At 38.9% G+C, this 15,218-nt stretch overlaps 1 protein-coding gene across 1 annotated transcript in view; it reads left to right on the top strand.

Moving 5' to 3' along the window:
* Positions 1-15,218, top strand: part of LOC132115626 (contactin-associated protein-like 2) — a 455,893-nt gene that overhangs the window by 341,843 nt on the left and 98,832 nt on the right. The window contains exons 17-18 of the mRNA XM_059524041.1: positions 5,152-5,308; positions 9,097-9,224. Coding sequence (XP_059380024.1) covers positions 5,152-5,308; positions 9,097-9,224 — 285 coding nt within the window. The remainder of the gene's footprint in view (positions 1-5,151; positions 5,309-9,096; positions 9,225-15,218) is intronic.

Raw genomic sequence — 15,218 nt, 5'->3', positions numbered from 1 at the left:
CAATGGAACTTTGTGACTCACCAGGCCACAGCTCCCTCCATCTCAAGATTTTTGTCTGTATCACCCTGTACACATTATGATGGTGTTTTGTGCACATTTAGTCACCAGAGACACCAGCATGTAACTCTGTGCTCTACTAATTCCTCTATATTTCATTGAAAAGCATCCATCAGCATGTGTCTCCTCACACCTACCGTAACAGATAAGCTCGATAAAGCCCATTTATCAAGCCGTTCTCTATTTAAGGAAAGAGAGAGTGCCGATCAATACCAGGCTCCCACTGGGGTTCATTCTACACAGTGGGTTGTACTGTCAGCGAATCATTATGCAACAGTAATCTCCCCAACTTGTGAAAAGAGCCATCCATGTCCTCCAGAGAGAAGCTCCTCAGCCAGACTGATGATGAAATGAATTTTCGATCAGTGCCAGGTTTCGATGTGGGGGCTATCTTTTTTTTTCCAGGAGGAAAGCAGTGCTCTCCCAATTTAGGCTGGTCTGATGAGCTCTTCTTCCTGGCTATCGTGTCAGACTTTCCCCCAGGAGAGGCAGACAGGCGTTTCGCAATGGACAGAGACATGAACATTCGTTCTGGCTCTGAAGAGCTGGCTCTCGCTGCTGACAGGAAAATGAAACTGTCATTCAAGGTCCTGATGTGTCGAGCCAAGATCCCAGCATTTACATGTGGCGGCAGGGCTTTCCTTCTCACATGAAAGGGTGGAAAAAAGATGTCATTCTTATTTCACATCACTTAGATAAAATGGGACAAGGCACGAGGGGACCTTAGAGGAGACAGGACTGATAAAGATGGAGGGACGTGTCCTTTGAAGTGACAGAGAGCTGCAAATTCGAAAGGGATGGCGTAATGTGGATCCCAAGCAAGAAGAACTAGATACGATGGGGAACTAGATTGTTTGTGGGGAAGAAAGTAAGAGAGAGAGAGAAAGTGTTGGAAATGTTGCTGCTGAAATAGAATTTGAAGGTTCATTTATAAAATGGCTCTCAAGGCACATTAGGCTCATTGGGGAGCCATGCACATGCAAATACAGTACGAATCTCACAAAAGAGACCAATTATGTTAGTGTTTTCCCCAAACAGCTGTTGTTGATGGGTGAGTTTCTTTTTCCTTGCTTTCTTTTGTTACAAAAATTAAATTAACCTCCAGCTTATTGTTATGGAGAAAGTGATATGGGATATTCTCACTGGGGTTTGATCAAGGTGAATAACAAACATAGACTGTAAACCCATACTCTATATAGGGGCGCATATACATGCCACGGCTGCAGTTTCTCAGTGACATCACAGTATCATCACAGACATCACACTCACATCATTCACAGTCGAGGAATTGGTCAGAGGAGACAGCAAGATATGAAATTCGGTGTGGGATTGCGGGTATTGTGCAAAATTCGACTCATTCCTGCACCATCCGCATTTATAACACGATGACAGATGAAGGGATGTATAATTTGCAAATACCTTTATGTCCTTAGGTTTTAAGTCTTTGCCAATTTAAACATTAAGGTGATTTTAAGCCATTTAAAAGCAAAAATACGTGTAAGAGAACTCAATACAGCACTCTCTTATAAACCAGTTTCTGAGACACACTATGTGGAGTAAATTTTCGCAACTGAACAACTTATCAAAATAAATTGGGATCAGTAAGTAAAAGAATGTATTTTCAAATAAATGAATACATTTATTCAGCACAAAATAAATTCTTTGCTGTTCTTTTTACTTTATATTAATCAAAGAATCTTGAAATTTTGAAATATTTGCAAAACAGAAAATTTTTATTTTAAATTGTAAAAACATTTCACACTATAGTATTATTTAATTCTTACCGACCCCAATCGATATATATATCGATATATATGTATATATATATATATATATATATATATATATATATATATATATATATATATATATATATATATATATATATGTGTGTTTATATATATTTATTTTGTGACATTAATGTAATTAGACTTTGAAGTATATAACAGGACTGAAATCTTTATAGCTTGCAGCCTCTTCAGAGAGTCTGGAGTTGCCATTCTTGTTTACACCTGTTTAACGATCATTGTGTTTGGGTTACAAATGGATGATCAACTCAGTTTCAGAACCCAGCAGGAGCGCAAAAAGAGCTCCATCTTCCTGTTAAATTAGCCTGGCCCAGCGGTTGTGTTTCCAGCCAAGAGTGAATGGAGTGATTGATTGAGCCTGGTGTGAGCTGAGGTGAAGGAAGCAGGAAGTAGTCCATGCAGATAACACTGGTGGAGCAAACTCTATTGGCCCTAGAGTTTAATGAGGCATAGACTTCACACTGCAAGTCACCACAGACCCCCGGAAGGCCAGGTGAGGCTTACACACGTGTGTCTTTTGGCCATGTTTCTTATGCACCTGCATCAATCCCAGCATTCCCCGGTTCAACTGCATTTCACGAGTACCAGCTGTACGGTGTGTGTCAGAGACCAGTCACCATCTGTCATAATGTCCGTCCATCACAGCAGTGAAGTTTTTTTTTTTCTGTTGTTTGTTCATTTTTCTTGTCGCTCATACTTGTTCCCTCTGTCTGGCTGCTGCTTGGCATCTCTTCAGTCACTCAGGGTGGTTGGCTTCCTGCCTGTAGTCTCCATGTGCGGGTCCCTCCTGTATCTGTCAGCCCTGTCGGCTGAGGCTGAAATGTGCTGGTCTTTATTCTCGACTCCATAGTGGAATAGCAGGAGTCTTTGCTACTAATTAAGTGTGGTGGAGATGAAAGTCTTTGAGCTGATGGGACTGTCTGCTCAAACTGTGGATATTTTTATCCTTTGCTGGTTTTGGGATTTTTTTCATTGAATCTGTGGAGACGAGGGGTAAATCAGTATCATAGATTTATCCCACACTAAAGGTTTTTTCTTTTCACCATTTGTTTTTGTAATACAAAAAGTTTAGCCAGTATTTCATCATGCAATAGATATTAATTTATAGTGAAATTACATAATTTTAGTCAACGAAAGTAAGTTGACAGTTTTGAGGGCTTTTTAAACACACTTTTTTGTCTTATTGTTATGCTATTTATTTTAACACATTCTGAATCTATTGTGTGTACTTGTTTGTATTAATATCTTGTTTTTGTCACGCTGTCTGGTCTCTGAGTCTCCACTAGTGGTCTCACTTCCCCATAGGCACCTCACCGTAGGCACTACAATTCCCACATAGCCTTGTCCCTTCATCACAGTAATTGCACTCCTGTTAATTGTACTCAGGTGCCTTCACTTGATATTCATTACCCTCCCTATATTAACCGGTCTTTTTCTGTTTGTCTTCATGGAGTCCTTTCTTTCCGTCACCGGGTTTCCTTGCCTTCCGAGTTTCCTCATCTTCCGAGTTTCCTGTTCCAGTTCCTATTCCCGTTCCTGTTCCTTCCCTGTTTGTTGTTGTTGGATGGATTTATGGTTTTGACCCCTGCTTGTTGGACTCTGATTTGGATTACCCATTAAAACCCACACTGCGATTGGATCTCTCGTCTCCTGTGTTTCCCTGGGTCTCCGATCGTAACAGTTTTTGTACGTTTTGATTGGTATAATCTGTCATTTTTTGCTTTACAGAAACCAAAAACCCTTTGTCAACGAATATTTTTGTCTTACAATAAATGTCCTTTTACATTCCTATATATATATGTATTTCCTTTGTCATGTACATACACTTATTTTTGAGATGTTCTGAACATAGTATTAAAAATGTAATAGCATAAACAAGATACAACATGAGTCTAAAGTAATAGCATATATTGTTTATTATTATTATGTCATTTTCTCTTGGTATTTTTATCAACAGTATCTTTTAGATGGAATAGATTAAATCTTTCCATTTCGTGAAATCCAGAACCCCTTTTCAACAAAGATTTTCATCAGTTTCGTTAAAGAGAATTACTTTTGCCACAGCACATTTTCTATTTTAATGTAAAGCTAGAGATGTAGTCACACATTAAGCATTTACAGAGAGCTCTATCACACAGCACATTTTACACGTATTTCCCCTGGAGCTGCCTTCCGGAATCAAGCTTGTTTTAAGTAATAAGGCCGTTGCATATATGACGACAGAAGCCAACAGTATGTCATCTACTGAAATGTTTCAACTGAGTGAATGTGAAGTTCCAATGATTTTCAAACAGTTGCAGCATACATCTGCAATGCATCTCTCTGCAGGTTAATGAAGTAAATTGAGGAAACCATTGTTCTGCCATGAAAGACAGTGTGTGTTTGTGTGGTTTTGTTTCTGTCTACGTGTGTGTACGCATGCATGTATGTGTGAGAGCTGTATTCACAAGCTTGTGTGTATGTATGCCTCTAGTGCAATTGCCAGCTCTACACTGTGTTTGGATTGTCTTGCTTCCCTCTGTGCATGCAGATGTGGGCATTTGCACGCACATCAGTGCTTGAGAATTGCAGTCCAGCAGCCCCTAGTGCTCCATGGATGCTCTCAAAGAGCCAAGTGTTAATCGTTTTGAGCATGTTGTGTCTTTACACATGGAGGGAATTAGTACTCCGATCTGTATTATAATATATAAGGATTTGCCGAATGCGTAATTTGTAGTCTCTCTTACATGCAATTATTGGCTAATGTTGAGTCATCCATGGACAAAGATTTCTTGGAATTCCTTTGGAATTTATGGATGGATGGTTGGATGGGGAACAGCGAATGGATGGATGATATGGAATGGTGCAAGAATGGATGTATGAAACATTTAAAGGATAGATAGATGAATGAAAGGATGGGTGACACATAAAAACAATGGTGGATGGATGATACATTAAATCGATGGATGGATGGATGGATGGATGGATGGATGGATGGATGGCACATATGCATGATGGTTTGTTTGATGAATGGATGGAATGGTAGAATTATGGACGGATGGAAACAATGGAATGATGGAACGATTGATAGATGGATGAATGGATGGATAACATTTTGAATTGATGGATGCAATAGTAGAACAATGAATAGATTAATACAATGCCAGAACAATAGATAGATCAATAGATAGATAGATAGAGTATTCTTGTTAATACAGTGTTTCATTTATTATTGTTAATATGTTCCAATGAAGACATAATGAATGTAGTAAATGGTGTGCTTTCCCTGTCTTTTATGTTTTTGCAGATGGGACGCCTTACACATGGTGGGTCGGCCGTGGTAATGAGAAGCACTTTTACTGGGGTGGCTCTGTGCCGGGCATTCAGAAATGTGCATGTGGAATTGAGCGCAATTGCACCGACTCCAAATACTACTGCAACTGTGACGCTGACCAGAAGCAGTGGTAAGCCACTCATTATCTGATAAGCAATATGCCGTTTCCATGGCAATCATCAAACCCAGTAGCTAATTGTGATCTTGAAACTAAGTTGCTATTTGCAAGTTACTGACCTACCCAGCCCACCTATCAAACTTATGAGAGACGAGCATGTCATGTTCCCATCTGCCTTATTGTCTCTGTGTATTCATTAAACACCGGTGTCTGCTGCGTGGCGCAGTTGTCTCGACCTCAGCACTTGTGCAAATGGCAAACAGATTGTGCTGGTAAAGAAGTTAAAGTAGAGCCAACCCTGATATTTCTATCAACGAAAGCTCAGGCTGGTGTGTTCAGTGGCTTTATTACTACAAAGGGCTGTGGGCGATATTACAGAGGAAGGGAATGAGGTCATTCGTCAGACTCTGATAGAATTGTCTGTAATGCATGTGTGTGTGTATTGCCTTGAGACACATTCATTTACATCCTTTATAATGGGTCTTTATATAGTAGTTGGTAATGCCAGTCAGCTGTTAATGAGCAGAGAGATAAACAATCCACCTTAAAACCACAAACACCATCTTAGATTTGCAAAGAGAAGAAGAGAGAAAGTCTGCTAGTATTACCATTATCACAGCATTTTCATCTGGGCACAGCTGTTTTTTGAATCAATCAGCTGAGCAGTATATTATCAGATACAAGTAAACATTGCATTTGCAACACCAAAACATCACAACAAAACTGATTGGCGAATGGCACCACAAGAATGCCCAAACATTAAAGTTGTAACCATTGTTGTAAACTGAAGCTTAAGCTATTAAAAATTATATATATATATATATATATATATATAAGAAATATTTTTAAGTGATAGTGATGTGACATTCAGCCAAGTATGGTGACCCATACTCAGAATTCGTGGTCTGCATTTAACCCATCCAAAGTGCACACACACCCGGAGCAGTGGGCAACCATTTATGCTGCAGCACCCAGGGAGCAGTTTGGGGTTCGGTGACTTGCTCAAGGGCACCTAAGTCATGGTATTGCCAACCCGAGACTCAAACCCACAACCCTAGGGTTAAGAGTCAAACTGTCTAACCACTAGGACACGACTTCCCTAAGTCATAAAAAGACAAAGCCACATAAAATTAATGAAACTTAAAAATGTTTAACCATAAAAATAAAAGCTAATTCAAAAATAAAACTGTTTAAACGTAAATAAAGCACACTAAAGGCACTAGTGAAACATCTACTATACTATAATGAAACATTATCAATGTGTAAAATTAGTTAAACAGAATAGAAGTTTTTGCCTACTGTGTGTCTAATCAGAATCAGAATAAGAAACATCTTTTACTGCAAAGTAACAACAATGACAGTAAAAATACAATAAATAAATAATTAAAAAAGAAACATTAGCTGAATTTCCATTATCCTTCATACTGCGCAAATTGAAAGTGTGAATTGAAAATACGCTTATTGGGAGCATGTAAATTGTGCAAAAAAAAATGTCATGAGGTGGTTTTTCTGGCAATTTGAAAAAGAACAATATTTAGCTAAACTACAATGGAAACAGTTTTTCTTATTTACAGGTCACCTGGTGTATGAAAAGTTACTTCAAAATTCTTTAAAGCTGGCGAGGTATGTTTGAACAGAAGACAAGTTCTTTATTAAATTCATAAAGTATAAAAGAATTATGAATACTGGATTCTAAAGAACAAAAAAAAAAATCCACTATTTATCAAGACCTTGAAGCAGATATGAGGGAGAATGGCTTCTAGAAACCATGGCAAATATTATGCTCCAAATGGAAAGCTCTCTAAAGTCCTGTTCACACCAAGAACTGTAACTATAAAGATAATTATAAAGATATTGGCGTCCACACCAGCGAATGATATCATCTGCATATTCTGAATGCTCACTTGTCTGCTGCTTTAAATTCTCTAGCTTGATATAGCAGGGTTGATTCTGATTGGCTATCATTGTTTTTTCATTCATCAGCTGGAAAATATTGTTATGAAAGTGATCCCAACGATATTGTTTCTCTGTTCCTTTATAGCTGTGAAGTGGACTCTGCTATTCTACAATACTGAAAACAGTTTTGAGAAATATATCTTTATCGTTACCTTTATAGTTATCATCCTTGGTGTGAACAGGCCTTAACAGAAGTGTCTTTTGGAAAAGAGAAACCTCTGCAAAAGGGGTGCTGGTGGAAAAGGGAAAATAATATTAATGTTTTTCAACCTACCTGACCAGATACTTTAAAACAGTCGCATAACATCGGTTAACAGAAATGTCATCATTTCGCAATATTTTCTTATCAACATTTAGAAAATATTTGTGCAAATCTGTGATGGAAACCAGGCTATTGTAATGTAAGATCAAGTAAAAAGAGTTATGAGATTGTTATGGAATAAGAAGCAAAATACAAATATATGTATATTTTAGTGCACACAAAAAATAGGTAAATAAAAAAAGAGACATTAGGAATTATCTAAGCAATCATTCATATTGAAAATTATTGATAAAAATAGTTTAGTGTAATTAAAAATGGATTGTTCTGCCCAATTATTGCTTGTCCTGTACATTTTTATACATATCAGAGTATTGCACTATTAGCTTAGCAACATGCAAATGTCAGACTGTACTGAAATCAGTTAAGTTGTGTTCTCTCTTGCAAGCACTATTTCTATGGCAGGGTCTGTGAGAGTTAGATTGCAGCCTTCTTTTGTATTTCACTGCAATTCCTTTCCATTTTTTTTTTCTTTGTAAACATGCTCTAGACAAATTTGTTTGACCAGTGTGACCAAAAACATGACACGGCGGTTCGACAGCCCTGCAAAAACACAATCTGTGTGAATGGCCACTTAGAAGGCAGCTCACTTGGTTTTTGAACAGCTATAGACTATTAGATATTTGCATTGGTGCTCCACAGAAAGTGTATTGGATGGATTGGTGGAAAGTAATAACCAAACAGACTTTATGTTCCCCTGGGTAACTCTGTGTTTGTGTTTGTATAATGTACAGTGTGTCTGTTTGCACAAGTTTCATTATGCTAAGAGCTTGGAAATTATCTTTTAAATACTATATTCTTAAGGTAAACATAGCCTCAGTCAGTGAGTTGTATCTTATTAGCATATTAGCTTTTTTATTTTCTTGATGGATTTCCTCAGCAACTTCTTGTTTTGGATACATTTTGTGAATATTTATACAGCTAGACCGTTGGAATGAGAGAATTTTGCTGCTTCTGTTGCTGGTTTAGCTGAACACACAGTAGTATGTGTTAATGGCCCATGCACAGATGGACAGCGGTTTAGTGCGATGTACTTGCCACTTGTCATAAACCCCAAGCAAACTGAACCACCATGCATAATGGATACAAATTATGACATTGGATTTCATTCCCAACCACATTGTTAATGGTGGGTTTTTTTTCCTCTACAGGTTTGCGATACATAATTGTTTTTTGTTTTTTTTTATGGCTTTTGCAGTTGCATTGGCACCGTAAAAGATGGTGGCATTAAAATAACACAGTGCATGTACCTGTGAGGTTTATGTATTTGTGCGTTCACTAATGTTTACTAATTTTGCAAAATACATGGAGTAAGTGTTTCCATTGATTAAACAAATTGTATTGCTGTAATTAAACAGTCATCAGTGTCAAAGGGCTGCTTTGGAGAGAAAACAAACCTTTTGCATATTAAAGCTTTAATGACTTCATTAGATCTTGTCAACAAGGAGAGTTAGGATAGGTTTAGTACTATGATACAGAAAAAAAAAAATCCTCACAATGTATTCTGAATTATATTGTTTGGTAGGAGGGATGATTCTGGGCTTCTGGTTTATAAAGACCACTTACCGGTCAGCCAAGTGGCTGTTGGGGACACAAATCGACCCGGCTCGGAGGGCAAGCTGACTGTGGGACCTCTCCGTTGCTATGGAGACCGTGAGTCTATTTCTTTCTCTTTAAATAATATCTAGCTAACAAAAATACAGCTTTTGGATTAATAAACAAATAACTGCACATGGACAACTTATTATGTGGTTTTAATGCTTTATTCAATTATGTAACAGTTAAATGTTGTTTGCATATTATTCTTAGCGAGCATTGTTGTTGTTGTTTTGGGGCTTTTTTGTTTTGTTTAGTGTCTTTTTTTTTTTTTTTTTTTGCTTTTTTCTTTGCAATATGTGAAAGCAGCTTTTCTTTTTTTTTGCCTGGAAGTTACTGTGTACAAGGCTATAAATCTTTGATGTCTTCACATGGTAGCCTTGCAATTAAAAATCCCCTCTTGAGATATGTTCGTATAATCTGCATTGCCAAAGAATTTGTTTTAATGGCATCTTCTTTAAATAGGCATTTGGCATTTTTCAAGGTCAGCCCATTGTCTGCAGCACTGTGAAAGAGGACAGCCGAAGCTGTGATCACCAATCAAAGCTTTTCAATCATCATTACATCCCACAGAGGCCCCCTGACACTCATTTTTAAAAATTTGTGTCAATAGCCAGCTTTCCATATCTTTATAAAAATGAAGCAATTGTGAGGTAGGCGAATGAGAAAACTGTTGTTGTTGGGTTTTTTTTTTCTTTTTCTTTTTTGTGAATCAGATGCAATTATAAATGCCCAAGTTTCACCAGAGTGAAACAGAGAACCCAAGGGTAAAATACAGAGCCATCCCCCACCATCATCACCATGTGAAATGATGCATTTTTATGCCTCATTATTCCTGTTAATTGCATCTGGCTTACTACTTAGATCAGGTGCATTCGATTACACTCACCTGTTAGACAAGAACGTCAACTGCTGTTTTTTTTTTTCTATTGTTCACATACCTGTGAATGGAAGCTAAGTTTTCTTGCGAATTAGGGCATGTAATACTGTGTTTTCATCAGGTTCTTCCAACTACTGGACATATAGACATAGTTGTATATATAAACCAGTAAAGTACATGATCAGAGATTGTCAGTACATTTCAAATTTGTCTGCTTAGCCTGAACGAACTGAAATTACTGAGATCACTTTTGTGCCCTTGATTGAGGCATTTATGCCCAAATGACATCAGGAGAGCAGTGCCAGCAATAAGGGTACTGCAAATAATCAGATGAAATTCTCTGCTAAATAACAATTTTCCCTGTGACTTTTATTTTAATTGCACAGTTATCTGTGCCAATCAGCAGCCGCAAACTGCATGGAGCCACTTAGAAAATACTGCACCTCCTGGTCTGGAAACATAATCATTGCTCGTCAGGGGGTCCCACGAATCAGGCTGGGTCTGCTATTATTTATTCATTTCTTCATATATTCAGGGCTTTAGTAGGAAGGGAGCAGAGCAGTAGTGCATTAATGCAGAAAGCCAGCCTCACTATGGTAATGCTGCATATAAATGTTGCTCTTAGCCACCTGCATGTGCACAAGAAGAAAGTTATAGGCCTCTGGACAGTCTGCACCTCACCCATGAGGCCCCTCTGAGCTTGCGTTTATGCTGCACAGCATAATGGTTGTCTCACCGCTGTTGGGTTTCTGCTCCAGTCTGCAAATGCCTTTTAGCATGGGTCCGGCAATCTCCTAAAAACTTGTTTATTTTTGCACTCATTATTTATTTACTGCGAAGTCTCAAAATTAGGTAATTGGATGCACAGACTGAATGCCAATGTGGTTAGGAGCCTTAATGTGAGAATAATATGAGAAACCACTGCTGCTTTATAGGAGACCAGTTCTATTACGTTCAGAAATCAAACTTGAGATAATTTCAGATGCTCCTAATGGACTCCTGTATATGTCCTGTAAGAATTAGGGCTGCGCCGATCACGATCGGCCGGTCGTTATGCGCATCTCGTCAGTAAAGCCGGTTCTCTAATCAGCTGTAAATTCCATCAGGTGTGTGATTTCACATAGAGCAGCTGTTACTACACAGAGCCATTGTTAACTGAGAAGCTACGCAAATCCACGTTCATTTTCAGCGTTTATTTGCGCATCTTCTCAGTTAACAATGGCTCTATGTAGTAACAGCTGCTCTATGTGAAATCACACACCTGATGGAATTTACCGCTGATTAGAGAACCGGCTTTACTGACGAGATGCGCATTAACGATCGGCCGATCATGATCGGAGCACCCCTAGTAAGAATACAAACCACATCCACATTTCCCACAAGCGGGTTTGTAAGATTCATAAGATTCAATAACATGATGCTATTTCATTCAGGACCACTATCATCAAAAATGACTGACAGTTAGCAAACAGTTTGGATTGACAGTATGGTTCTGTTCTGGACAAGAACTCCCTGTTCATCCATGCAGCCTAACATGGATAAGAGCAGGAAGAGCAGCGATACCCCCCAGGGTAAACAGAACAGAACCAACATAAATGTATTACAGATATTGTTAAAGTTCAGTCATTTTATGTACACATTTTAGATTTATTCTCATTCAAAGGAGAATCAGAAGGCTGAATCCTGACTTACAGAGGAGGAGCTGGGGATGGAGGAGGGTAATTAGCTATTGAGCAATGCGACAACTGCTGATAATACAGAGGGACCTTATATATGAATGCTTAGATAGTTGTCATGGTGATCAGCTGAGAGTCAGCTGATGGGAGCTTGACTAAAGTGACCTGCCAGAACTAATGCTATGCTTGATGTTTGTAATATACAGCATTTTGCTAGAAAATTCAGATCATAATGGCTGACATAGGAAAACCGAGCATTGTTTGATTCGGTATGGCTCATCCAAATCTAACAAGATCAGCCTTATGGTCAAACTGGTCAGAAATTATATACAAAAATTATATATTTTATATCCTTTGACCAGGTGGCACTGTGCCTAACCTACTCATATGCCCTCAGGTCAAGCTTGGTATAACACGCTCCAAGTTTGGTCAGAATCTACTAGAGCAGTGGTTTTCAACCTGTGGGCCGCAGTGGTATTGCAGGTGGGCCGCCAATTACTTTTAAAATAAATAATAATATTGTTAATATATGTAAAAATGTCTAAGTCATAACAACACCATTTCATATATATAATGAAACAACAAAAAATAAGTACTAAACTGTTACTATGCTTCTACTATTTGAGCTCGCTGATTGGTTTAAGAAAAAACCACCAATTTACCTTAGATATTTTTGCTGCATATGCTACAAAACAACAAATTCAAACAAGCATAAATGGCTTTCAGCATGTTCCCTCCTGACTGCTTGCTCTGCTGACTGTCTACCCGCTGCTGAACTCTGCCTGGATCTGGTATTTCCCGTCTGTGTGATTAATCGAAATCGCCATAAAATAACGATTCGAGCGTACCCAATTTCTAAATCACTTTATAGCACGATTTTCCATGGCCCTGACCTCCCGCAGTATACTATCCGATGATCCAATCCGAATGCAGAACAGACTGGGCATACGCCTAACTCCAGGTTCACACACTGTCTGTGATGCGCCTTTTGTCTGAGCCCATGTTAACGGATCAGAGCGTTCACACTGCACGCGGTAAAAGGCTAGAGATAAAAACGTACGAAAATAATTAATATCTAGCGCATGAGCATAGAGAGAGTTGTGAGTGCACAGGACGCAGTTTAAGTGAGAGGGGACACGTTTTAAGTGCGCACACTCTCCGGACGAGAGCAGCGTTTATCTGAGCAAGCACGTCTGGTTTTGTGACAGAGCAAAGGAAATCTGCGTGCGAACAGAGATTCGCGCTCGTGCATTATTTTAATGTGCTTTCGCGTTACAATAACGCACTGCTGCTTCTGCACCGCATACACATACTGTATACGCACTGCAAACAGAGTATGTGTGAACCTGTATAATGTATAACAAATCTATTTCAACACCTGAGGCACAGCTTTAATTAATGAGCTCTATGAACAATGCATGCATGGCAAAAAAAGTCCCTGGACATGGGATTTATTTATTTACATTTTTTTGCCATAAGTCTATAAATTTTGTTACAGCTTTACTATAGTGATTATTTTGACTTACGTCTGTTCTAGAGATGTTACAACTTTTTGATCAAGCTCTGATTGGTTTTCCTTTGGAAATATGTTTCAAATTCATCCTGAATGCATTATATGATAGCATATATGTGTGTACCAAAACAGTTAACAATCTAACTTTTGAGTACTAAATTATTAACTTAATAATAGTGGGGTCAGTTCATTTTTTTGCAGTGGGCCGCGCAAACATATGTGTTTGGTTGTGTGGGCCGCAAGTTAAAAAAGTTTGGGAACCACTGTACTAGAGGTTGGTGCAAAAAAAGTATATTTTTGTGTGAATTTTGTCAAATTCATTAAAGCACATTTTATGAGAACAGTTTGGTAATCTCATCTCTTTATAACTTTTTGGCAACATTCTTTGGTAAAAATAAGAAAAAACATCTAATACATTTTGCCTTCAGACCTTACGCTTCAAAAGTTATTTGCAGAAATATGAGTGCAGATTTGGCCTTTTGGTGGTACTATAGAGTTAACAACTCCAAATTTGCTATGGTTAATGTCAAGGCATTATATACTGTTGGTATGTGTTACAACATCCACTCGCTAGGCGGCCTCAGGGAGTTATGGGGAGCACAGTGAGGGAGCGGCAGAAGAAGACCGGGCACATGTAGAGTGTGACGTTGTATGTATGTGTTCCACAAGCCTCAATAAATAAACCGAACTGGTTAATGCCTCCGCGTGAATATACGCAAGACATGGTGTCAGAAGTATACGGATAAGAAAAGAGAGATGGCAAAGTTTAATCCACCTGAAAACTTCAGCTTTAACCGTCCAGAAGAATGGCCGGCGTGGCGACAGAGATTCTCACGCTACAGGACCGCTACAAAGCTGAGTAAAGAGGATAAAGACGTACAGATAAGTACTCTTGTATATGCTATGGGCATTGAAGCGGAAAATGTTTTCAAATCGTTTACATTTGCGGAGGGAGAAAGTGCTGAGGATTACGAGACTGTTCTGGGAAAGTTCGACGAATATTTCATGCCAAAGAGAAATGTTATACACGAACGGGCTTGTTTCCATCAAAGAGTACAAAAGCCTGGGGAAAATGCGGAGTGCTACATCAGAGCGCTCTATGAGCTAAGTGAGTACTGCGATTTCGGTACCAATCGAAACGAACACATAAGAGACAGACTCGTAGTAGGCATTAAGGATAAAGAACTATCTAGAAAAATGCAGCTAATGACAGCACTTACCCTGGAAACGGCGGTGCAGATGACACGGCAGGCCGAGGATGTGGCAAAGCAAATCAGCCAGCAGGAGGGTCAGTCAACGGGCAGCGTGCAAGAAGTGACTTCCAAACAGTCAACAAAGGCAGCAAATAGGCCCTGGACGGGAGAAAAATACAAAAGAGGTGGTGAGAACAGAAGAGAAGATACAGAGTGTGGCCGATGTGGTAAAACAGGACACAAAGATATCAGAAAATGTCCGGCAGCGAGCTCAGAGTGCAGAAAGTGCAAAAGGAAAGGACACTGGGCAAGAATGTGTAAGTCAAAAACTGTGAGACAAGTGACAGCAAAAGATGAGAGCGATGAGAGCTTATACTTGGGCGCAGTAAGTAACAAAAATGAAACTGAAGAAGCTAAATGGACTGTGTTGCTTAAGATAGGCGATACGCCGGTTAGTTTTAAGATCGACACGGGGGCTGATGTTAATGTAATAAGTACAGAGACATTTAAAAAGCTACAGCCAAGCATCCAGCTTCAACACTCAAACATAATGCTAGATAGCCCAGGGGGACCACTGAAGTGCACAGAACAGTTTACTTCAAAAGCTGAATACAAAGGCAGAAAGTATGACATTACTGTGTACGTGATCAAAGGAGATACAGTCGGCAACCTTCTGAGTAGAGAGACTGCGGCTGAAATGAAACTAGTTAAAAGAATAGAGCAAATAAGCACAGTTTTTGAGGGAGGCAGCACTATGAAAACAGAGCCTGTGAAAATACACATGAAAGA

The sequence above is a fragment of the Carassius carassius genome, chromosome 35 (assembly GCF_963082965.1).
Source record: "Carassius carassius chromosome 35, fCarCar2.1, whole genome shotgun sequence".
In the NCBI taxonomy this organism is placed as follows: domain Eukaryota; kingdom Metazoa; phylum Chordata; class Actinopteri; order Cypriniformes; family Cyprinidae; genus Carassius; species Carassius carassius.
The sequence above is the reverse complement of the archived record's forward strand: the minus strand, read 5'-3'. Positions and strand labels throughout refer to the sequence as shown.